At 44.9% G+C, this 25,627-nt stretch overlaps 3 protein-coding genes across 3 annotated transcripts in view; 2 read left to right on the forward strand and 1 right to left on the reverse strand.

The window, feature by feature from the left end:
* The window catches only part of LOC310832193 (interleukin-36 receptor antagonist protein-like), a 38,922-nt gene extending 25,659 nt beyond the window's left edge, over positions 1 to 13,263 (reverse strand). The window contains exon 1 of the mRNA XM_083713848.1: positions 12,949 to 13,263. The gene's annotated coding sequence lies outside the window, so the exon portion shown is untranslated. The remainder of the gene's footprint in view (positions 1 to 12,948) is intronic.
* Positions 1 to 25,627, forward strand: part of LOC310832095 (beta-4C adrenergic receptor-like) — a 685,807-nt gene that overhangs the window by 264,715 nt on the left and 395,465 nt on the right. The gene's annotated exons all lie outside the window — the stretch shown is intronic.
* LOC310832186 (interleukin-36 alpha-like) lies at positions 6,421 to 11,760 on the forward strand. Its single transcript, XM_083713834.1, has 5 exons — positions 6,421 to 6,576; positions 8,193 to 8,414; positions 8,531 to 8,653; positions 10,276 to 10,415; positions 11,111 to 11,760. Exons 2-5 carry the CDS (start codon positions 8,318 to 8,320, stop codon positions 11,345 to 11,347), a joined length of 597 nt encoding a protein of 198 aa, XP_083569960.1. The 5' UTR covers positions 6,421 to 6,576; positions 8,193 to 8,317; the 3' UTR covers positions 11,348 to 11,760.

Consider the following 25,627-nt stretch of genomic DNA (forward strand, 5'->3'; position numbering starts at 1 on the left):
ATAGTTCATTGGGGGTGAAGTTGGAGGTGCAGCTGCACAGAAATTTTCAAACTCATATAGATGGAGGGAAAGTGGCATCTTTAGTCTAAGGGCTCCCCTAGATAACCTGTTCATTTAGTACTCTTTGATTTGCTTGGGCAGAGGTTATACAATGTCCGCTCTTCATTGAACATTTGTTCTGATTTGCTTGTAGGGTGGTTACATAACAGTGCACGTCCTTATTTGTTTGCACAAAGGTTACTGTATGTGAAGGACTCTAGTCACCATCATCCCTGGCTGGCTTGGGCTGACAGTACTTAGAGTCCACCAACATCTGGAGCTCTGGGAGGAAAACCTTTCATTGCCTACAGAAAGCCACCCAATCTTAAACAGCTCCTCACACACAATAATACAGCAACCAGAATTAACATGGACACTGGCACAAGAGCCTGCAATAAATCTAGATGCCAACTTTGTTGCCATGTACACCCAGACAGCATCATTATTGGCCCCAATAACATCAAACATACTTCCAGTTACAGATAGGTAGCTGTGTTGGTCTGCCATAGTCAAAACAAAATAATAAAAAAATTCCTTCCAGTAGCACCTTAAAGACCAACTAAGTTAGTTCTAGGTATGAGCTTTCGTGTGCTTTCGTGTATCTGAAGAAGTGTGCATGCACACGAAAGCTCATACCTAGAACTAACTTAGTTGGTCTTTAAGGTGCTACTGGAAGGAATTTTTATTTTATTTTGATCAAACATACTGTAATGGCTATCGGGTGGTTGCTCGAGAGCAATCAGGCAAGATGCCTCACTGGTCTGTTCTAAAGCTTTATTATTGGTGCCAAAAAACCTTTACAATGTGGAGTGCCTCTATTCCATGTCTTGCTCATTCACTAGCAGAATCTGAGAGTGGGAGGTCCTTAAATCATCCCCAGTAGAGTAGTTTCTTGACCCAGAGCCTACGCCTCCCCTCTCTGCGTGAAAGCCTACTGCACAAGGAAGGCGTGGGTAAAGGGGGACCTCTCTCCTCCCCGCTTTGCTCAGGCAAGGTGTCCTGGCACCGCCTTGCCTCCTCTGAGCCCTACATCTCCTCCCCACTAGAGGCGGGGCTTCCTTTGTCCACTGAGGAAGTGCTGCTTCCCACGATCTTTGGGGGCTCTCTGTAATCCATCCGCCTTCCCCCCCTCGCTCCTGAGCCGAAGGCAGTTCCCGGACACATACCATCTCAGGCCTATTTAATTGTTCATCTTCCAACATTATATATGCTATCAAATGCCAACAGTGCCCTTCAGCTCTTTATATTGGACAAAAAGGAAAACTTTACACCAAAGTATCAATGGGCATAAATCTGACATCAGGAATCATAAAACAGGGAAAGCAATAGGAGAGCCCTTCAATCTCCCAGTCCATTCTGTGCAGGAGTGGCTGTCTTATTGCAAAAGAATTTTAGAAATACACTTGAAAGAGAAGTTGCTGAATTACAACTCATTACCAAACTAAAAGCTATGGAGAGACCTGGTCTGAATAGAGATATTGAATTCATGTCTCATTATACGGTACATACTAAAGCTAATTATGGTCCTCTATCGCTTTAAAAATCCCTTGACCTTCCCTGTGGAACCAACTCCGATAACAGTCATCAACAGTTATAAGGTTGAAGTGACCTCCGCTTCAGAGTATCTGACAGAAGTGTGTATTACACACGAAAGCTCATATCTTGAAAGCTTATATTTAGTTGATCTGGAATCTTTCATCTTTGTTTCATCTTTCATCTTGTTATTTATTATGACTATGTCAGATCAACAAGGCTATCCATCTGAATCAACATCTGGAGTGTCATGGGTTCCTCACCCCTGGACTGCAATATTAGTATTATACAAATTTATAGAGCATAAAGCCATGTACAAGAGAAAAGCAGAATAAAACACGGAATTATGGAAGTGCTGTTCCTCCTTTATTCCACAAAGTGGAGATATTGATCCAAATTCTGTTCAGGAGCTTAGCAGTGTCGTGTGGGAAATATTCTGGCAGTTAGTATCCTACCACCAAATAAATCTCCCTCCACATATCTGAGTCAGCCAATTCACACCAGTTAGCCCTAGTTCACACCAGTTAGCCAGTGTTGTTGTTGATGATGATGGTGGTGGAAATAATGGAGGAGGAGGAATCAAACTTTAGAAGCACATTGGATGGAGGCAAAACCCAGGATCCTCTTTCCTCAGCAAGCGTTCCAAATCGCTTTGTCTATATCACAAAATAGGCTCTTGCACTACCCTTTCATGATTTTTCAGACCTCATAGGTTGGTAGTCTATTTGCAAGAGGACATCATTGCAGTGGAAGCCTGCCCTGTCTGGAGAGGTAAAGCACTATTCAGACTTTTAAGGGCTACTGTCCTTTTAATTGAAAGCTTTGTGAGTTTGCTTTTACTGGTTTCAGTTATTTTTTGTCTTGTCTTTTCTTTGCTGTAAAACTGAGAAAAGAAAAAGAATAAAGTAAACAGGTAATTAAAGTTCCCGGGGGTGGAGATATGCTCATCTAACAGCCACACTGTCTTATTGATACAACAAGCCTTTCATTTTTTATTAAGCATTCATAATTTCTTAGGAAACATGCATTACAGAGCTTTGTTTTTAACAAAAACCAAAAAACCAAAAGAGGTTCATTATTTACAGTAGATCTGGAGAGAGCTAAGGGCCTTTCTCTTTTGAATCCATCATGTTTCTGGGTTGGTTCATGAGCGCCCTTTTTGAGCCAAACAAGCCGCTTGCTCAGAGTCAGCAAAGAGCTCCTGAGATCACTTTGTTTTATTTTGAAACCTGCAGCCATTTCTAATAGATGAGATCCACTGGTGTTAGGGAAAAAAATCAGAATGTTGCTGCTATCCATGCTTGGCATCTGTCTGTCTTGGGAGACAATGGGTCAGTGTACCTTAGCGGGTGAGGACAAACTGTTGGAGAATTACAGTGCCTGCTGGTGCTGTGGAGACCAATGCAAGAGAGACATGTTTTGTTTCAGCTAGGGCAGATGAAGGCATCCGGTTGTACTGCTGCGGATGCACCATGCCGTTTCTTCTGTCTGCGTTCCTCACAGTGGTCATTTCTTCTCTGGTCACGGCTATGGATATACAACTTGACTGTCTGTCTCCAGGCACTGTGGTTGTCTGCAATGGATTCCCACAATGCAGTGTTGACGTTGTCAGCCTTCATGTCACATTTGCAGTCATCTTCATAATGCAGAGTTGGTCTGCCAATTGGCCACCAGGCTTGGATTAAAAACTCTCCCAGGAAGCTCTCTAAAACCCTGCAAGTAAACTTGTTAGGTTACTCACATGTGATGATTCTGGACACCATAATCAAGGTTCAAAAATCCTTAGGTGGTATAAGGTGAAGCCTCAGACAATGGTTGCAGGGTTAAAAAAAAAGAAATATCTAGATGGGTTGGTGCCTTACAGTTAGACTGTTAAAGCATGACATTACAGCTCTATGCAGCTTGGAGACCCTTCCCCTAATTTCTCTAGTGTGAAGGTTTTCCAAAGTTAGTGGCGAAAGAGAAGCACTCTGGACTTGCTTAAAGGCAGCTTCATCTATTCTTAATATGCATTAATAATACAAATATAGTTAAAGCTATGGTTTTCCCAGTAGTGAAGTATGGAAGTGAGAGCTGGACCATAAAGAAGGCTGATCGCTGAAGAATTGATGCTTTTGAATTATGGTGTTGGAGGAGACTCTTGAGAGTCCCATAGACTGCAAGAAGAACAAACCTATCCATTCTTAAGGAAATCAGCCCTGAGTGCTCACTGGAAGGACAGATCCTGAAGCTGAGACTCCAATACTTTGGCCACCTCATGAGAAGAGAAGACTCCCTGGAAAAGACCCTGATGTTGGGAAAGATGGAGGGCACAAGGAGAAGGGGACGACAGAGGACGAGATGGTTGGATAGTGTTCTTGTAGCTACTAACATGAGTCTGACCAAACTGCGGGAGGCGGTGGAAGACAGGAGTGCCTGGTGTGCTCTGGTCTATGGGGTCACAAAGAGTCGGGCACGACTAAACGACTAAAAAACAACAACAACAAAAGACAAATACAGAGATGCCAGGTTGGAGCCTTGGTGAATCCAGATGAAAGTAAAAACTTGCTTCTGTCCCTTCTCCTGGAGTATTGCCAAAATACACTGTTTCCATTTCAACCACGAAGGCAAAGATAAAATCACTCTTACACAGCCAAGACACAAGAGCTGGAAAGTTACCAGCTAGTGAGTGAGGAAATGGGAAATACATTTTGCAATTTCACAATATAGTGTGAGCCCCCAGTCATTTTAATATTTGGTGTTGGCGGGTTTTAGTGTTGATAACCACAAATATGTAGGGTCAAAATCTACAGTGTTGGCCAGAAATCTTTATTAGGTCCCAAATGTAACAAAATAGTGTGAAGGTCCTCGACCCATGTTACAAAAAGCAGGGGGCGGATGAGGAAACAACAACGGAAGCTACGGATATTAGGCCGATATTACAGGGATGAACCGTGTTTAGAGTTAATCCCAGAATGGAGGCTGCATACTGAATTAGTCTCTGCTAATTAGGTCTCTGGTTACCCTAAGGATTTGGCAATAAATGACTGTTCCTCATTTATTAAAACCCCACCTCCAGAAACAATAGAATGTAAGAAGAGGCTACTGGATGAAGCTAGTAGGTGATCTAGCCAAGCATTGTGTTCCCACAACTGCTAGCCAGGGACCTAAGCACACTCATCATCTCCCTGTTGTTGTTTTTTAGTCATTTAGTTGTGTCCGACTCTTCATGACCCCATGGACCAGAGCACACCAGGCACTCCTGTCTTCCACTGCCTCCCGCAGTTTGGTCAAACTCATGCTGGTAGCTTCGAGAACACTGTCTAACCATCTCCTCCTCTCTCGTCCCCTTCTCCTTGTGATCTTTCCCAACATCAGGGTCTTTTCCAGGGAGTCTTCTCTTCTCATGAGGTGACCAAAGTATTGGAGCCTCAGCTTCAGGATCTGTCCTTCCAGTGAGCACTCAGGCCTGATTTCCTTAAGAATGGATAGGTTTGATCTTCTTGCAGTCCATGGGACTCTCAAGAGTCTCCTCCAGCACCAGAATTCAAAAGCATCAATTCTTCGGCGATCAGCCTTCTTTATGGTTCAGCTCTCACTTCCATACATCATTACTGTACAGACCTTTGCTGGCAAGGTCTGTAACTATACAGACCTTTGTTGGCAAGATGATGTCTCTGCTTTTTAAGATGTTGCCTAGGTTTGTCATTGCTTTTCTCCCAAGAAGCAGGCGTCTTTTAATTTCGTGACTGCTGTCACCATCTGCAGTGATCATGGAGCCCAAGAAAGTAAAATCTCTCACTGCCTCCATTTCTTCCCCTTCTATTTGCCAGGAGATGATGGGCCCAGTGGCCATGATCTTCGTTTTTTTGATGTTGAGCTTCAGACCATATTTTGTGCTCTCCTCTTTCACCCTCATTAAAAGGTTCTTTAATTCCTCCTCACTTTCTGCCATCAATGTTGTGTCATCTGCATATCTGAGGTGCCTAGTCCCCAGCAAATGTTATTCAGGTACTGAGGAAGCAAAGGAATGATTATGTTGTAATCAAAGGAATCTTCATAATGTTCAGGGAGTGGTTTCATTCTTAGCATTCTAAGTAGGATCGGAGCCAAACTTTTCAAGAAGTTCTTTCAAGGTAGTTAGTTTTAATGTCATTTTCGAGTGTGCAACATGCACTTGCTTGGCCACAAGATGCATAATGCCCTATGTACTACCATTTGTTAAGCTGAGCACAAGAGCCTTCCAGGTTGTTCTTGTTCATGTGGTTGGTGCAGACTATGAGCCCAGAAAACGTCAGCCTCACCCCCAACTCTTGACCAGAGCAGATCTGGAAGAGAGGACAAGGTGGGGATAAGTGTTTGGAGAAGGGTGGAATGGAGTATTCCTTCAGGGAGTTGATGGACTAAAGAAGCTTCAAGCCTTTGTCTCTGGAATTTTGGATTCTTTACTTTGTAAAAGTTGGCGCCAGGCTGCTAGCAATTAATGCTGGAGATCAAAGCAGCCAAAGGAATGAGGAAGCAACAGCATTTAATTGGGATGGGGGATGAGGCTTGTTGGTCAATCTCAATCAATTAATACACTCAGCAGCTGAGTCTTCCTAGTTAGTTCTTTTAGCAATGCAAGTGTGCAACTTGGTAGCACATCCTGTATGCAATAGACTTATGCAAGCAGCATTGCAGAATTATCTGTCTTCTCTTTTTTCTCAAATGTTTTATAATACAAATGGTCATGTGAATTCATCCTTGCTCAGAAGTACTTCTATCACTGAACTTCAAAAAACAAACAAAAAAAAAAAACAGATGGAAATCCAACTAGCCTGTGAAGTTTTGTGCAGATGATAGACCTGAAAAACTGGTTAAATTAGTATTTCAAGTGCCAAGAACCTGACATGTAAATAAGCATGAAGCATGCAAACCACACCTACCAGCCTCACTGAGCAGCAATATAATGCTGTGCAAATCCCAGGGGAGAGCAGAGAGAGAAGGATCTCTCCCAAGGCACGGGACTTTATCGCACCAGCGCAGGTACCACTTCCTTAATTACTTATCTGTGTTGAAATGTTAGTCGTCTACAACCTGCTGCCTTCCAGATATCATTGGACTGCTATTCCCATCTTCTATGAATGTTGCCTAAGCTGGGTTGGAGTCCACAATATTTGGAAGGCACCAGGTTAAGGAACAGTAGGCTAGATTGTCTGCTTCCACTGCCAAATCGTCTGTGAAGCAATGGATTTGTATCTGGCCTTTCCTCTTGCCAATGTTCCCCATCTATCATGTTTCTTTTTGTGCAAGATATATCTTTCGAAACAAGTCAGCTTCAAACTATGGGCTGTGTTGGACAGTGGAACGGATTTCCTTGGGAGATGGTGGACTCTCCTTCCTTAGAGGTTTTTAAGCAGAGCTTAGATGGCTATTTGTCTGTACAGTGGTACCTTGGTTCTCGAACTTAATCTGTTCCAGGAGTCCATTCGACTCCTGAAACCGTTCGAAAACCAAGGAGTGGCTTCCGATTGGCTGCAGGAGCTTCCTGCACTCATGCGGAAGCTGTGTTGGATGGCTGGCTTCCAAAAAGCATTCGCAAACCGGAACACTTACTTCTGGGTTTGCGGTGTTCAGGAGCCAATTTGTTTGGCAACTAAGCCGTTCGGGAACCAAGGTTTGACTGTATGAGAAATGCATCTGGAAGACAGAATGTATCCAGGAGCTAGTGGTCTGACAAGGAGCCCTCCCTGCCTCTGTTCTTTCCCCTTCCCTCTCTCTTGTTAAGTTTTCTGATGGAATGTATTTTGGCTTCTCATTGCTATTTTTCAATATGAATGTTTTTGAGAACAGTCCTCAATGTTTGGGAATGTTGGCAGGAGGTGAAGCTGCCATATCAGTTGTGGAGGATAGTGCTGGGTACGTTCTTTCATGTTTGTTGTGGTTTGAGAAAGTGAGGCACTGGGAGGGAGTAGCTAATGGATGATCTGCACGTAGCCAGTCTTGAAGGCTACACAGGTTATCTATAAAATCTGACGGTTTGGGCAGCGTTTCTTTGATGCATGGACTGATCGGCTGCAGGGCTGTGCAAACTGAGGCTACCTGGAGGAGTCACTTTGCCACTTCTTGAGGGCTTCCAAGTGGCAGGCTGAAGGGCTTGCTTGGTATGTATACATTGTTTGCTGTTTCAGAATAAAATCTTATTCTTCTCACTCACTTGTGTATTTTGTATTGCTTCTGAATCTCATTTTAAAAGAACCACCTTGCCTTTGGCAAGACACTGTCCTGCACGCTTTAGTTGAGATTCCTATATTTCAAGGGATTGGATTAGTTGACCCGAATAGTCCCTTTCAACTCTACCATTCTATGATCTATGTGTATATCTTTATTGCTTTAAAATAGATACATTTATGCCAAGAAAGCAAACCAACCAACCAACCAACAAACAAACAAACATACATACAATCAAATAAATAAATAAACACACAAACAAACAAACAAACAAACATACAATCAAACAAACAATCAAACAAACAAACAAACTATGAATTGACAAAGGTTTTACAATAGTTCACATCATTGGGAGTACAGAGGATGTTAGTTATAAGAATTGTGTAGTTTCATATATTGCTACTGTCTGTTTGTCATTCTAGGATCTATAGGTGAAATAAACCAAACCGGAAGCTCATCGGGGATCGCAGCGTAAGACGTCACTCTTTTTTAAAAGCTTCCCCTACAGAAATCTGGACTTCATACAGTCTGAACCTCAACCACTCATCAAGAAGAAATGGAGAAAATGGGGGAGGCTGAAATGAGGAAGCCCCACAAAACTGTACAACAGGAAATGAAAGATTTATTCAATCATTTTAAGAAGCCACCTCCAGGTGAAAAATGATTCTTTACTTTTCTATTCATAGCTCAAGCTAAGTTTCCAAACTATGCCAATCATCATTATGCCAATAGTTTAGATTTTTTAATTTTTGCCTTTTTAACCATCCAGGTACGGTTGTGATCCAGTCATTACCAGATCCCTGGTACTTCAAAATTTGGGATATTAACCAGAAGTACCTCTTGTTAGTGGGTGACCAGCTGCTCTCAGCTCCCAGAAATTCCAACTCACCAGGTAACAGCTCCTACCATGTTTCTCAGTTCCTCCACCCCAGGTGACTGGCTGTTTTCAAGTGGAACTAGGTAACCTAGTTTCAGGGAGGTGTCTGATTCAGCAGGGCTGGTCCAAGACATTTTTCTGCCTGAGGCAAAGGACAAGCTAATGCCCATCCTTCATTCTAGGCATGGAGGGGAAATGGACTAGCTTAGGTACACAGGGATGTGCTGCCTGAAGTGAGTGTCCCACTTTGCCTAGTTGCAACCCAGTGACTCGGCAGCATCTTCTTAAACAAGGCTCAGCAATCCTCTTGTGGCACTTATCCATGGGTTTCATGAGAGCCACTGTGAAATGGGGAAGAGGAGAGTTCTGGGCTGAGTCTGTTCTAATGCAATGCCTTTAGTCACTAGTTGCATAGGCAGGTGCCTTAGACCTAGTCAAACCATTGCTCCATCATGCCCAGATCACTGGTCCATCTCTCTTATTCCAAGGCTAGTCCATCTTGTCTCACTTATTCCAATTGGCAGTGGTTCTCCAAGGGTATCAGTCAGAGAATGATCTGTCATACCACCTGCCACATGAACTTTTTAACTTGGAGATGGGGAGCCTGTGCCCCTCCAGATATTGCATGGACCATTGGCCATGTCGGCTGGAAGTTGACGTCTAAGAACAACCATGAGAGGGAGGCACAGGTCCTCCATTCCTGCTTCAGCTAGAGATGACAGATGGAGCCAGTCAATCAGCATTGTGCAAGCCTTGCTTCTCATCAGCCTAGAAAATGCCGTCTTCATGCTACAGGAAAAGATGTTGCATGTGTGTTGCAACTGTGGTGAGTGGCCTCCATAGTAGATTCACCACAGCCTTATATTGAAATATCTTTCTGTGGCTCCCTTCTTTCAGATCTACACATTTGGATAGTTAGCAGGAAGATACAGCTGGCAGGGTGTTTCAATTGGAAAATTGGAAAAACCCATCCAGCTTGAGAATAGCTCCCCAAATGGAACAAATAACTCTGAGATTGCAGAGGGAAAGGCCAGTATGGACTAAAATGAGACGCCATGGACAAGATGCAAGCAGCAGGACCTGCACAGAAGCAACAAAGAACAATTTTATGAAACAAGCCTCTAATGCAGGTGCAGGGGAAGTTTGACCCTCCAGTTGCCCTAAGAGGCATGGCCAATAGCCAAGGGTGTTGAGAGTTGTTGCTTTATGCTCACCTGTTATAATGGTTGACAGGGAAGGTCTGTAATTCACTGGTAGAGCACATGCCTGCAGAACAATGTGTGCTACCTCTGAGCTTAGCACCCATTTTAGGAGGTTTCAATATATTTTTTTTGTAAAAACAATGTGTAAGAGGACTGAAAGTCACTTCAAGATACAAAATTGCTTGTGCGTTGTGCAAGCTCCTGTGCTATGCAGTGGACCTCTCATGATATGAACATTGGACATACTTCTAGTATAGGGGTTGAGCTCCTTTCTAGAGACTTGTTCTTATGGGTCACTTCAACAGCTTTCAATCTGATTGATGGCCTTCCAGTCACCTAAGACTCCTGTACCAATAACGCTTTCTCTCTCCCTTCCTCCCGCTCTTCCTCTCTCTCTCCCTCCACTGATCCTGTTTCTGAGCTGCTCACCTCCAGAGGGGTTAATTGCTGTGGTCCCAGATAAAATTATTGGGGAAAAAGATGACAGAACATCCGCCATCTTTATGGGTAAGGAAGATGGGCAACGTACTTTGTCCTGTGTGGAAGTTGGTGGTCAACCTCGGCTAAAGTTAGTGGTGAGTATCATTTGTGTTTCAATGTCTCTTTTGATTCCATATTTGTCACCCCTAGTCTATATGAGAAGCTCAGCATATGAGGTCTGAGCTGACTGCTCCAAACTCATACCACATGGCTCTAACAAGCCTCCCTTGAGTTCCTGTATCAATAATTTAGGAACTTTCACCACTGTAACTAAGCCAATTTTTACTGCCTGTGTCTTCTGACTGATGTATGGGAAAGCACATGAACCTGGCCTTTGAAGTGTTTGTAAGTAAACCAATTTTTAACTTATTAAATGTGTGGCCTTTGGGGGGAAGAGACAAACTTTGAAGGAACTTAGAAAGGTACATTTTGAAGGTCTAACAGCCTATATTTCCACCCTTTACTTTGCTACATATTTTGTGATTTTACATTTCTGCTGGGGTTCTCTCACCAAAGAGTACTTGCCCCAAACCTGCACCCTGGCATCCAGAAATTCTCTTCTAATACCTATATTTATTTCCTTGCCACCAACATAATGGAATTGGGAGCAGGGGTAACTTAGGCTGGCTTGTGTGAGTTCTACTGGTTTCCAATACTTAGGATTGCTCAGTACTGCCATGCCCCCTTAACCCTGCATTTTATGAGGCAACAGAGGGTTTCTTGTTTTGTTGGATGAATTTAAATAAATTATTTTGCCGATTGTTGTGAAAATGTTTTGGTTTTTTTTAAGGGAGAAAAAATTATGGATCTATATAATAAAAAACAGGAATCCAAGAACTTCAGTTTCCTCTGCAAGACTGCCAGCGGCAAGGAGACCGGCAGCTTTGAATCTGTAGCATTCCCAGGATGGTTTCTTAGCAGTTCACCGGAGCCAAACAAGCCTATTGGTTTGAGCCAGCAAGGAGGTGCTGAGATCACTGAATTTTTCATGGAAAAAACAAATAAAGGGGCAGGAGACCCTGTATAGGTGGTGTGGTAGAATGAAGTCCCACAGAGATATAATTTTTCCAGCCTTAAGTTCAATACCCCACATTTCCATGCCTGCTATACATTTTTTTTGAAGTCCTACTGAAAATTCATTAGCATTTTAATGCATTTTTCTCCTGCTATACACATTTAATGCTACTTTGCATATTTTTTTGCAAAGTATTTCCCCCTCAATACACGGCATTTTTTGTGTCATTTTCCACTAGCATATGCAATTTTCTGCACACTTTAACTCTAGCATTGTGCCTTTTTGTACATATGACTTGGTTGGGGAAACTGCCTGCAAAATTCAGAAAGGCAAATTTGGAAGGATGGCGGTGTTTCAATTTATGCATTGTTTCCGAAAGAGTGAGTCATTTATGTGAAATAAAATTATCTTATACCCCTTTTAAATGTACTTGCAGAAGGAGGAAGGGGACTATTGGTTTGTGGTTTTTGGTTCTTTTTTTAATCATGTATTTTGTGTTTTTATCCTGTACAGTGGTACCTCGGGTTACATATGCTTCAGGTTACATGCGCTTCAGGTTACACACTCCCTTATCCCAGAAATAGTGCTTCAGGTTAAGAACTTTGTTTCAGGATGAGAACAGAAATCGGGCTCCGGCGGCGCGGCAGCAGCAGGAGGCCCCATTAGCTAAAGTGGTGCTTCAGGTTAAGAACAGTTTCAGGTTAAGAACGGATCTCTGGAACAAATTAAGTACTTAACCTGAGGTACCACTGTATTTTTATGTTGTGAACCACCCTGAGATCTACAGATAAAGGATGGTATACACATTTAATAAATCATTAAACTGGATTCAATTTGTCTGCCAGCCCTACTTACAACAACCCTATGAAACAAGTGAGACTGGGAAATGGTTACTGACTAGCCAAAGGGCACCCAGCCAACTTTATGGGTGAACAGGTACAGTCGCACCTTGGTTCTTGAACGCCTTGTGACTTGAACGTTTTGGCTCCCAAATGCCACAAACTCAGAAGTGAGTGTTCTGGTTTGCAAATGTTTTTTGGAGGCCAAATGTCCAGCGCAGCTTCCGTGGCTTCCGATTGAGTGCAGGAAGCTCCTGCAGCCAATCGGAAGCCGTGCCTTGGTTTTCAAACGTTTTGGAAGTCGAACGGATTTCCGGAATGCATAACATTCGAGAACCAAGGTATGACTGTATTTGAACCTCCTATCACACTGACACTCCATGTTTACAACTTGTAAAACAGTTATTAAAATCTGCAAAGGAGTTTTTTAACCGATTCTCCCCAATACTAGCCATATAAAAATTTATGCCCTAAATTTTTTGTAAGATGCTTAAAGATTCCTATGGGGCATGTGACCTATTATGATATGAGCCCCACATTGGACAAAAGATTACTGCATTGCAGGGGGTTGGATTAGAAGACCCTTAAAGCATAGCTGTCAATGTTTCTCTTTTTTAAAAGGAAAATTCCCTTATTCCGAATAGGATTCCTCTCAAGAAAAGGGAAAAGTTGACAGCTATGCCTTAAAGTCCCTCCCAACTCTACAATTCTACGATTCTAAGATAACCACCCTGAATCTCCCAAATTTGTAGCTTGTAAAATAGGTATTCATACCGGAATGGAAGTTTTCATTCTTCCAGAACACAAACACTGCTCCTGATTTTCATCAATGTAGGCATCAGAGTTTTAGACATCAAGGGACATATCTCAACCCCTGTGAAATGGTCCGTATACAGTATCTTCTGTTTCCCAGTACAAGAGCCCATGTACTAGTGGATGGCAGAGTTCAAAGGAATCCAATGCAACAACTGTGCTAGTGGAAGCTTGTTGCACAACAGCGGCTTCTTGCTGCAAAATCTGTTGCGCAACCATCTTTGGTAACGTCCTTGTGTTTTCCCTTGCACAACGATATATCTCGCGGTTGTCCCCTGGTCACTCAAAAAAGGAATTGCTTTGTTCTTTTCACACATCTTTAAAAGTGACAAGGGAAGATGAAACTGAAGCAACTTCCTTTTTAAACTGGAAACATTTCCATTCACACACCCCACACACCCCTTCATTCCTGAGAGGGGCATGCCACTAACCATTGGTGCGATGCACGATTGATGAAATAAATGGGTGGCAGTATTAGCTCAGAAACACAAGAGGCTGCAAATCTCTCCTTTTTATTGCAGCAATCATAGAGGCCTCCGTCACAATAGAATTCAAATTGCTCTGCCCCGAGATAAATGAACCTGGGCAAATGCAGCAGTGGAGGAGAGGAGGGAAGAGTTGGCAGTATCTGGGGATCTGAAAGAGGAGGAAAGGAAGGGGACCTTGGCAGAAACTCTGTGCTTTCCGGGTCTGCAAACTAAGGAGATGAAGAGTGAGTCCAGCGCTACAGTGAAATGAATTGTTCAGAATGAAGAAGAGCATCTGAGTACTGCTTTTTGTTTTGTTTCTATTTTAAATATGGCAAGGTGGATCTAGACTGATCCTTGTAGTTAGCCGCAGTGGTGTAGCATGGGTAGCTGGCGCAGAGCAAGTGTTGCACCTCCCTAGTGAACTGGGCAGCTGCGGTGGAGGCATGTCCCGGGGGGGCACATGGAGCCCATGAAGCACATGACTGCTGGTGGCTGCACACCTTACAACAACAACTTATTTATACCCTGCCCATATGCCTGGGTTTCCCCAGCCACTCTGGGTGGCTTCCAGCAGAATATTAAAATACAGCGGTCTGTTAAACATTAAAAGCTTCCCTAAACAGGGCTGCCTTCAGATATCTTCTAAAAATCTGGTAGTTGTTCTTCTCTTTGACATCTCGTGGGAGGGTGTTCCACAGGGCGGGTGCCACTACCAAGAAGGCCCTCTGTCTGATTCCCTGTAACTTCAATTCTTACAGTGAGGGAACCACCAGAAGGCCCTTGGCATTGGACCTCAGTGTCCTTGGCGGCTCCACCACCTTCTGGCCCAGCCAGCCCAGGGGTGGAGCATGCAGGTGTTCCACCTTGTTGCACCCCTATCAGAATTTTGCACCCAGGGCCACTGCCCCTCTCCCCCCCCAATGCTATGCCACTGGTTAGCTGTTACTGACCACTAAGCCAGCATGTTCTGTCTCATATCGCAGCCTAGAAGAAGCAAGCCTTGTGGCAGGAATGTAACAGCCTGGGATGAAACTCTCCTCCCTGCATCTGTTTGGTGTCTTAGATTTCTTACACATCAAGGATTGCTTATAATTTGACACTGTCTCATATTATATCTCCCAACTCCCATCAACCCTGACCATTGGCCACAGCAGCAGTTTTAGATTTGGTCACTCTGGGTGCCAGCACCACAAGGGGCACTGCAACAATGATGTAGAATGGAGGTCTGGGGAGGGGCACCTAATTTTAAAGTAACACAGGGCGCCGCTGAAAGTTGAGAGCCCAAAGTCCTCCACTGATGGGAATGCTGAACATAAGAGTCAGACCAAAGGCCCATCTAGTCCAGCGTCCTCTTCTCACAATGGTCAACCAGATGCCTATGGGTAACCTGAGAGTAGGTCCTTCGTGCAACACCCCACTTGTGTTCCCGAGCAATTGAAGGAACACAGATAGCTCAGTCAGTAGAGTGTGGGACTCTTAATCTCAGGATCGTGGCTTTGAGCCACACATTGGGCTAAAAAATTCCTGCTTTGCAGGGGGCTGGACTAGATGGCACCCCTTGGTCTCTTCCAACTCTACAGTTCTGTGAGTCTATAATATGCAGAGACACACAGCTTACTTCAGGGCCAGATTCACGTACAGGCAATCCATATTGGAGGCTCTGGGCTTATGAAGGGGTGTGTGTGTGTGTGTGTGTGTGTGTGTGTGTGTGTGACCTGCCATTTATTTTAATTACATCCCACCTTGTCTTCAAGGAACTCATGGTAGCATGTATGGTTTTGGGTTTTTTAAAATCATTTTTATTAATTTTCCAATAAAAAACATCCAATTAACATATCCAATCATAATCCAATTAAAATAAAAAAATAAAATAAAAAAGACCAAATTATAATTGTTGATTTTTCGGGACTTCCCATAGTCTGGAGCTCTGAAGCATATATCCAAATCTAAGTCCTGCCTCTCCTTGGTAGCATGTATGGTTTTACCAATCTTCTACCACCATATCTTTCGCCTTTACAAATATTGACTGGCCCAAAGTCATCCTGTGAGCTTGATGGCAAAGTGGGAATATGAACCTGGGTCTCTCTAGGCCTAGGACAGGGGTTGCTAACCCACAGTTCAGCAATTTTCAGATGGCCACAATGACAACATCAGCCAGCATGACCAAGGACTATGGGAGTTATAGTCCAGCAACATCTGGAGAGCCACAGGTCAGCCACTTCTGGCCTAGTATGATGTACTAATCACCACCCCATGGGGCTCTCATGTGTTTAGGGAGCTCTTCTACCAGTACCTGGTGGGGGGACAGAGGTTCCCCATCCCTGCAGCCAGGTAAGCCAAGTGAGACAACAAAGGCCCTCAACCCCCTAATGAACTTTAAGACTGAACAAAGATTTAAATGTGATGCTTTCCGTGTGTCAAACAAACCCAATATTCTCCACCCGGCACCACACTGTGATGATTGCTGCTCAGTTACACCCACCTCCCTGCTGCGCTGTCTGACATGACTTGGAGGAGGGGAGGTGCCGGGCAGAGCTGGGAACACAAATTTCAGCAGGGCGTATATTGGCGGGTGGCTGCAACTTTGTGGGAGACGAGAAGTTAAATCACTAGGTGGCAGCCGATTCTCTTCCTTTCCCTCCCTTTGTCTAATGAGCCTCTATAATGAATAAACACATCCCCAGTGGAAGCTGATTTAGAAGAGGTCTCCCAGGCCCCCCACAGAAAATAACCAATTTAATCGGGCAGGTTAACCTTCTTGCAGTCAGGGGGAGGGGAGAAGGGAAGAGAAAGCAAGCACCATATTCCTTTACATGGCCCATTAGGCTTCAGGCACCAACAGCAGCTTCCCTCCCTAGGCAAATAGCAGCTTCTGAGATTAGAATTTCACCGGGCCCTTGGAGCGAGGGGGAAAGAGTGAGCTTTCCCTCCCATAAAACCCCATGCCCTGCAGTCCAGAACATGACTGTCACAAAAACATAGGAAGCTGCCTTATTCCCAGTCAGATGCATTGATGCATCTAACTCAGTATTTCCTACACCAGTGCTACTCACAGATCAGAGTCATCAGCTGCCAGTCTCCAAAGACTCCACTACAGCCAGGCTGGGTGGGATGCTTCAGGGACCAAACATGCTACTGGTCCCTGGCACATTGAGGTGTGGGTGGGTGGGAATGCCAATCCAACACATTGGATAGCTTGAGAAGCACTGCTGTACACTGTGGCAATGTAGGGTTTCAGTCTGGATACTGTCCCAGACCTACATGGAGAAAGCAGAGCAGAGGTGGTTTTAGGGTGGCCCAGTTGGTATGGTTGCAGTGGGTGCCACGTTGCAGAGGGTGCCAAAACAATGCTGCAGAACAGAGTGTGGGAAGCAGGGCATTGCACAGGGCCCAAAGCCCTTCACTGACTGGGGATTGAACCTGAAAATTTATCCATGTAAGTCTGCTACTCTACGACTGAGCTATGTCCCTATCCTTCTCCCAAGTCCGTTTTAAAGTAAAAAAGGCGACATCTAGATGCTATGTCCTCTACCCTTCTCCTCTGTTGTTTCTACCTGCTCTGTATACCCTGGGTAGGCCAACTAAGGTCCAGGGGCAAGATCAGGCCCAATAGCCTTCTAAATCTGGCCCACGGACAGTCTGGGAATCAGCGTGTTTTTACATGAGTAGAATGTGTGCTTTTATTTAAAATGCATCTCTGGGTTATATGTGGGGCACAGGAATTTGTTCTCTCTCCCCCTTCAAAATATAGTCTGGCCCCCCACAAGGTCTGAGGGACAGTGGACTGGCCCCCTGCTGAAAAAGCTTGCTGACCCCTGCTGCAGACTCTGTGTTTAACCACTGTCTCATTAATTCCTACCATCAATTCTAGACATGTCTGCCATTCTGTTTACCCAGACTCACCCCATATTTGCAGATGTTTTCATGCACCTGAGTGCTTTTGAAGGGCAACAAAAGAGGTGCTTGACTTTGTCTACTGTAAATTCATGGTTGGGCATTACCTGTGTTAGGATCAGCCACAATGTTCCCAAACAATGGCAAGCTTCCAAGTTCTCCAGGATTCCTCATTGTGGCTAAAACTCTATGCAAAGCCGGGGCGAGGGGGGAGTGAGTGGGTTAAAAAAAGGCAGAAGGCTGATATTGTAGCCACGAGGTCCACCTTGAGACCCAAACTGTGCACATGACACATCATACCTCAAAGCACATTCTTTCCCGACAAAGAATTATGGGCACCATAGTTAACCCCCCACAGAGCCCTGCCCCTCATGGGCACTGTAGTTTATCCCTCACAGTTCCCAGCAATCTTTAACAACTCCTTTTCACAGTGGCCAACCAGATTCCCATGGGAAACCCAGAAGCAGAACCTAACTGCAACCGCACTCTCTTCACCTGTGATTCCCCACAATTTGTCTCCAAAGGCATGCAGCCTTTGACAGTGGAAGTAGACAATGGAAGTAAACAGTGCTATTTTTCTAGAAAAATAGGTGCCAGCACTCACCATGAATGCTTTCTTTGTTCTCTTATAATGGCAATGGCACCTGCCTGAGTGGTGCTGGAACTGAGTTCCAGCTGAAAAAAGCAGCCCTGGAAGACAGCCACCACAGCTAGCAGCCAGGGATAGCTTTATCATCCAGGAATTTGCTCTTTTAAAGCCATCCAAGTTGGTGGCCATGATTATCTCTTGTTGATGACTCTCGAAGACATTTGTTGCTGGCCCTGTAGCAGCTTCATACCAGTTTCAAAACTTCTGAATATATTTTGAGTTCACTTTTTCATGCAAACGTGAACCCTTCAATTTAATCTATGAGTATAATGGGGTACCAAATAATCTGCCCAGTGAAATTTCGCAGATTAAGATGCATCAAGTCTGTTTTCCCCATTGCATTTTAAGTCACATTTACATGCTGTTTTACGCGCGCGCACACACACACACACACACACTCCATGTTTGGTTTCCTTGTCCCCACAATCCCCCAACTCCTATTCACGAAGCTGTCATCTGCTCATGCCCAGTCACCCATGCATGCAAAACAACTGTCTCAAAGATACACACTTCCGTTTAACGGTGAATGTTTTCCTTTCAGATTGAGGTTGGTTTGAGGGGAAATTCATCAGACAACAGTATTTCCCAAGGAACTGCAGGATAGCTCTGCATCATACATGATGTTTTGTGTACATGTCTTTGAAAGCCAGTGGTGGGAGCGCACTGGAACCAGAGTAAATGGCGATTTGTACACAGCCTTACATAAGTACACAGAAAGTACTTATGGAGAGAGGCTCATTAATCTTGCTGTAGCTGAACAAGTGCTCCTTTAAATCACACCAAAGAGGGTCTCTAATGAAGTGGCCCTTCTGGTCCAGCATTGGTCTCCCTTTCAAAAAACAATGGCTCCAGCCTGCACGCCAAGTGCAAATGTGCCAGCATAAGTAGAGGTTGATGTGCAGATAAGAGAAACTAACATGCACAATGCTCCTAAAAAGACTGGACCCCTGGATGGTTAAGTCCAGTCAAAGGCGACTATGGGGTTGTGGTGCTCATCTTGCTTTCAGGCCAAAGGAGCCAGTGTTTCTTTCTGGGTCATGTGGCCAGCATGTCTAAACCGCTTCTGGTGCAACGGAACACCATGACATGCCAGAGCAAATGGAAACGCCATTTACCTTCCCACCATACTGGTGTGCTTTTTAACTGCTAGGTTGGCAGAAGCTGGGAGAGAGCAACGGGAGCTCACTTTGTTGCATGAATTTGAACTGCTGACCTTCTGACTGGCAAGCCCAAGAGGCTCAGTGGTTTAGACCACAGCGCCACAATGCTCCTAAAGCCAGACATCACATATACGAAGCACTAACCAAGTTGCTGCTAAGCTTCCTTAAGAATCCCTAAACTTGTAAATTCAAAGGAAACCAGACCTCTAAGCATCCCACAGTACAGAAGAACCATATTCAGCTGGAAGAGGAAGGGATGATGTTGAGATGCCTTATGTTATTTACACCTACACAACTCTGATGGGTTTAAGAATGCACGCAGGACTTGCAACAAAACATTGCAGTGTGGAGCACTCCCATTCAGTGTTCTGGCCAGCCAGCCAGCCAGCCAGCCCCTCTCCCAGGGTCTCCACTCCATTCCTTCTGGCAGAAGAGGAAGCACCAGGAACCCGTCCTGTTACCACCTCTGTGCTCCTGCTCAGGTGACTAACACATCTCTTGGGGTTGTATTTTATAATAAAACATCCTAGAACAACATCCTAAAGGTCCCAGGCCCTAAGGAAGTTAGATTAGCCTCAACCAGAGCCAGGGCCTTTTCAGCACTGGTGGAACTCTCTGCCTCATGAGACCAGGGCCCTGAAGGATCTGATTTCTTTCTGCAGGGCCTGTAAGACAGAGTTGTTCCACCTGGCCTTTGGCTTAGAATCAATTTGATTCCCTCCCCCTCTTTCTTTTTTCCTTTCTCCTCCTGTGAAGAGGCTGCCTTTTAATGTTTTAATGTTGTATTTTAATCTTGTTTTAATGTTGTATTTTAATCTTGTTTTTTAAGTTGTATTTTAATCAACTTGTTTTTATTATTGATTGTTAGCTGCCCTGAGCCCAGTCTTGGCTGGGGAGGGTGGGGTATATCGACCTCTTACAGGGGACAACTTGGAGCTGGTGTGTGTTGTTTTCACTGTCTGCCTCAGCCCTGAACAGACACTTATAATTCTGTGGCCGCTAAGCTTCAATCCTCAGTGACAGTGATTGATTTTTTTTTTTGCCTCCTCTTAGGGCAGGGCAGGGAAAATTCTTTCAGCCTGAGAGCCACAGGCCCTTTTATACAACCTTTCAAGGGCCACATGCCAGTGGTGGGCTGGGCCAGAAGAAGAAGTAGGCAGAGCAGCAACAAAGGTGAATTTTGCCTTTGAACAATTGGCTCACACCCCCCTCTCCATCAAAGCAAGCAAAAGGTATTATTATTCGGCACCTGAGCCTGAGGTTCCCCATCCCTGATTTAGAGTTTTTGTAGTGTTTCTGGGCCAATAACTTGTTAGGAAAGTCACTTAATGCAGATAGAGCACAGAGACAAAAGAAATGGATAAACCCAGTGCATAATATGAGAAGAAACACACTGAGTGGTTTTGTCTTTCTTAGTCCAGGTCTTTTCCATAGCAGGGTTCCCACCAAACATACAGTGGGAAGCTCCCTCAGAAGTACACAGCCAATCAGAACAGTGTAGAGACCACCCCTTTTGACTGATTGCTAAGCAACATTTCCACCCAGTCCCCTGCTTGACTAGTTGACTTTGACTCCTAACAGAATTAACCCTTAAGTTGCACACTGAATGATCCTTGCTGTTGCACTTCCCCCATATATTTTTTGTACTTCTGCAAACCTTGGGGTTCAGTTGAACATATTAATACCTCCCTATTGTTTCGCAGTTGCCCTGCTTCAGCTACAATCCTGCCAGCGCTCACCAGCTGAGGCAACAGTACGAAGGAGTGATGGCTTCCGCAGTGCATTATATTAAATAATCAAAACAAGCTTTTTGCAATTGATGCTTTCTTTGTGTTCTTCGGTACTGTTCGAATGTGAAAACACCATATGGGGTTTCTTAAATGTCTAAAGTAATTGTGAAGCTATAAGTAAAAACCTTGCAATTCCATGATATTAATGATTTTAGAATTGTATGTGCCATCTGTGAGACTAGGTGAATATATAATGATGCAGCTATATAAGTGGAAATGTCAAAACCAGGTGCACATTTTAAAAAAAGAAAAAAAGTTGTGCCCTGCCTCACAACCTCCTTGAGTGTTTTTGTCTGGCTAGAATATGCCCTTGAACTCTTGACTGACTGTGAATACAATAATAATAATAATAATAATAATAATAATAAATTGTATTTATATCCCGCCCTCCCCAGCCGAAGCCGGGCTCAGGGCGGCTAACAACACTAAAGTAGTGCAACATTATAAAAACATTATAAAAATTAATTAAAATCAAAATTGATGACAACCATAAACTAAAGATTGCCAAAGGAGGTAGTCAGGCTGCGCCCTGACCAAAGGCCTGGCGGAACAGCTCTGTCTTGCAGGCCCTGCGGAAAGATGTCAAGTCCTGCAGGGCCCTTGTCTCTTGTGACAGAGCGTTCCACCAGGTTGGAGCCGCAGCCGAAAAAGCCCTGGCTCTAGTTGAGGCCAGCCTAACCTCTCTGTGGCCTGGGACCTTCAGGATGTTTTTATTTGCAGACCGTAAGTTCCTCTGTGGGGCATACCAGGAGAGGCGGTCCCGTAGGTACAGAGGGGTTTTCTCTCTCTCTGTGTGTGTGTGTGTGTGTGTGTGTGTGCAGAAACTAGCCAACTGTGCAAAGGCAAAATGGGAACTTCTTACTCCACCCAGCAGTGGCATGTACCAGCCCCAGGAATGTCCCCCAGAAGGGGAAGTGGCTCTCAGGCTCAAAAAGCTTCGCCACCACTTCCGTAAAGCAATATCAACAAAACTAGAGGTAAACTGAATGCCCAGTCGTAAAGCATTGACATTTTCATGCTGTTCCCCATAAGGGTGTAGGAGTGTCCATGTTTGCACCAGTGAAATGTCGAGGGACAAGGGGGGCCAACACGGTGACGTCAAGACTCCCTCGGGAGGTGGTGGACTCTCCTTCCTTGCAGGCAGTGCTTTTTTCTGGGGGGTACACAGGGATACGCATACCCCTAAACATTTTGGGAATCTAAGTTTGGCCTCGCTGAGGGGCAGCATTTCAATATGAGTAGGAAAATGAGAGTACAGTAGATGCTCGGGTTGCGAACGTGATCCGTGCGGGAGGCACGTTCTCAACCCACAGTGGCGCGTCTGCACATGCACGGGTTGTGATTCAGCGTTTCTGCGCATGTGCAACTGCCCAAACCTGGAAGTAACTCATTCCGGTACTTCCAGGTTCTGGCAGTCCGCAACCCGAAAAACACAACCCAAGGTATGACTGTATCCCTAAACATTTTTTTATAGAGAAAAGCAGTGTGGTGTAGTGGTTAAGAGCGGTAGTCTCGTAATCTGGGGAACCGGGTTCGCGTCTCCGCTCCTCCACATGAAGCTGCTGGGTGACCTTGGGCCAGTCACACTTCTCTGAAGTCTCTCAGCCCCACTCACCTCACAGAGTGTTTGTTGTGGGGGAGGAAGGGAAAGGAGAATGTTAGCCACTTTGAGACTCCTTAAAGGGAGTGACAGGCGGGATATCAAATCCAAACTCTTCTTCTTCTTCTTCTGCTTGTGGGTTTTTAAGCAGAGGTTGGATGGCCACGTGTCATGGATGCTTTAGTTGAGATGTCTGCATTGCAGGGGGTTGCACTAGATGACCCAAAATGCTAAAGGACTGCAACTCCCATCATTCCTGATCACTGGCTGTGCCGGCTGGGGCTTGCTGTGAGTCGTAGCCAACAAACTACATTGGCTATTCCTGTTGCAGGGTATACAAGGGACTATTCTGGTATATAGTAGTGAATGCGAATATATTTGACCCTCAGCCCTTGTTTCCTGTTGGGGTTTGGTGCTGGAGGGATTAAAGCAGTGGTCAGCAAACTTACCGCGCCTCAGGTTGCTGTCTCCAGCACTGATCGTGTGGCAGGCTGGAGGGTGGGGGAGAGCGTGCCCATACGCGTGCACACACACTATTTCTGGCGCACTTCCAGGTTGGAGGAGCACTGGAAATAGCTTGTGTGCATGTGCATGGGCCTCCTCCGACCCGGATGTGCACCGGAAAAAACGCTTGCGCATGCACACAAGCTATTTCCGGTGCTCCTCCGACCCGGAAGTGGGCAGCTGCGCAGCGCAATGCCGGTAAGGGCGGGGAGTGGGGGGTGCTGCGGGCCAGATAAACTAGTCCCTTGGGCCTTAGTTTAGGGACCCCTGAGTTAAAGTAAACCCTGGTAAGATTGTCATGCCCTTCTGATGCTGCCGAAATGGAAAAGCTACTTGTTTCTTGTTTCATGAGAAGGTAGTCAGTAAGGCAAGGTGCTGTGCTGTTGTTGATGGAGGAGATTTGGAACGGCCCAGAGCTCACATACCTTTCTCTTCCCTTTTATTGCTAACCTCCCACCCCCAGAGACTGATAATGGGGCTACCAGCAGTTGTCTCCGAGATGTTGGGTGCTTGGTTACTATGGGAACAGGGCTCTGCACATACCTTTTCAAAGAGCAAGAACACGAATTCGGATAGCTATGTCAAACAAAGACATGGGCTGCTAGATCCAGTTTAGTTTGTGGTTAAGATAAAAATGAAAGCGTTTAATGGCATAAGCACTACACGACAGTGGCCTCTGCCCGAGCTATCCCATAGAGCCAAGTGATCATTCCATACTCTGCACTGCTGGACTTGGATGGTGAGCTAGGCATTGTCAAAGAAAAAAAGAAAAAAAGAAAAGAAAAAGAAAGAAAGAAAGAAAGAAAGAAAGAAAGAAAGAAAGAAAGAAAGAAAAGGAAAAGACAACAGAGAGGATACTCGTTTGCATAAAATTTGCACTTGCAAATTTATATGTATAGAAGGAAATGTAGAAATAACAGTTATAATTTAAATGGGCTCTAAATGCAGCCATAGAACCCTGTGGATTCCCCTAGGCAACAGTGACTGGGGAAAAGATCCAATTTTCTCCATGCTGGAAGGTGACAGATCAATGACCATGTGCGGCCAGCCCCACTCTCCAAATGGAAGCAATTTATCCAGGTGACAGACACCACTGTTAGCATCCACTGTATACAATGCAGCCTCCCTCCCCTTCCTACACCTTCATGTTAAAAGCCAGGGCATATGTGATAGACACAGCAAGTCCCAGTGAAAATGGAATCTAGCCTCTCCTCTGCGTGAAACCCGGCACAGGAGCTGGGAGTCCGTCTTGTGATGTTTTGATTGCCTCCTTGACTCTCCGCAAGACATGCAAGGCTCTTAGCTGGAAGCTAAACAAACAGCCTGGCCTTTCATGGTGGGTCCGGCAGGCAGCAGGTAGTAGCACACACAGTGGGGCATGCTGAAACTCCCCAGCTGCTGCCCCAATGCACTTACCACTTTTAAGTCTTAATTTTTGTTGGAGTACCAATTAATGAGGACTGCCCACAGGGCCTGCCCTGCTGCCATCTGATTTCAGCCCCTCAGAGAAGCAAGGAGCAGCTGCCTCACCAGAGAACAAACATTCACCTTCCCCCCAAGGGGGATGTTGGGCTGGGCTGGCAGATGCAAAGCAGGGAACAGGCAGAAAGGAAGGGCAGCAGAGCTGACAAAATTGGCCACAGTGTATTTGCATCTCAAAGAGGGGCTGTGGGGACGGGAAGGTCTCTCCTAGATCCTCTCCTGTGATCAGCGTGGCTTTCTTTCTTTTGTGGTTCACTTCCCAAGACCTTGTTGGGATTTGCAGTGGTGATCCAGTCAGTTTTTGCAAACCGGTGGTGGAAGAGGAGCACCAGTCCTTGGGGAAGAGATGAAAACCACGCAGCTGAATTACAGCCAGGGATGTGAGAAGGCAACAATTTGTATACCTGAAGGAGCGTCTCCACTTCCATCATTCTGCCCGGACACTGAGGTCCAGTGCCGAGGGCCTTCTGGCGGGTCCCTCGCTGCGAGAAGCCAAGTTACAGGGAACTAGGCAGAGGGCCTTCTCGGTAGTGGCACCCGCCTTGTGGAACGCCCTCCCACCAGATGTCAAAGAGAAAAATAACTACCAAACTTTTAGAAGACATCTGAAGGCAGCCCTGTTTAGGGAAGCTTTTAATGTTTAATAGGTTATTGTATTTTAGTGTTTTGTTGGAAGCCGCCCAGAGTGGCTGGGGAAACCCAGCCAGATGGGCGGGGAATAAATAATAAATTATTATTATTATTATTATTATTATTATTATTATTATTATTATTATTCCATCCCGTGTTCATTTCAAACAGCACTGTTTCCATTCCACTGCAATTCGGTTTCTGCTAAAACATACACAATTTATCTCACTGTTCACTATGGCCAAAATACACATAGTTAATTTCAGTGTATGTTAATGGAAGTGTATGTCAAAAACAATGTCAAAAACAATGCAGAAAGCAATGCCATTATTTATGTAATGTTTAGACTAGAACAACAGCAAATACTACTGTATACTGTACTGTGTGTATTTGTGTGGTTTCTATTCTTGACCTCAGACAAACATGTGGATTGTGGCAGCCCAAACTGAGAGCAAATTTTC

Source organism: Podarcis gaigeae, assembly GCF_964106915.1.
Source record: "Podarcis gaigeae genome assembly, chromosome: 15".
Lineage (NCBI taxonomy): Eukaryota > Metazoa > Chordata > Lepidosauria > Squamata > Lacertidae > Podarcis > Podarcis gaigeae.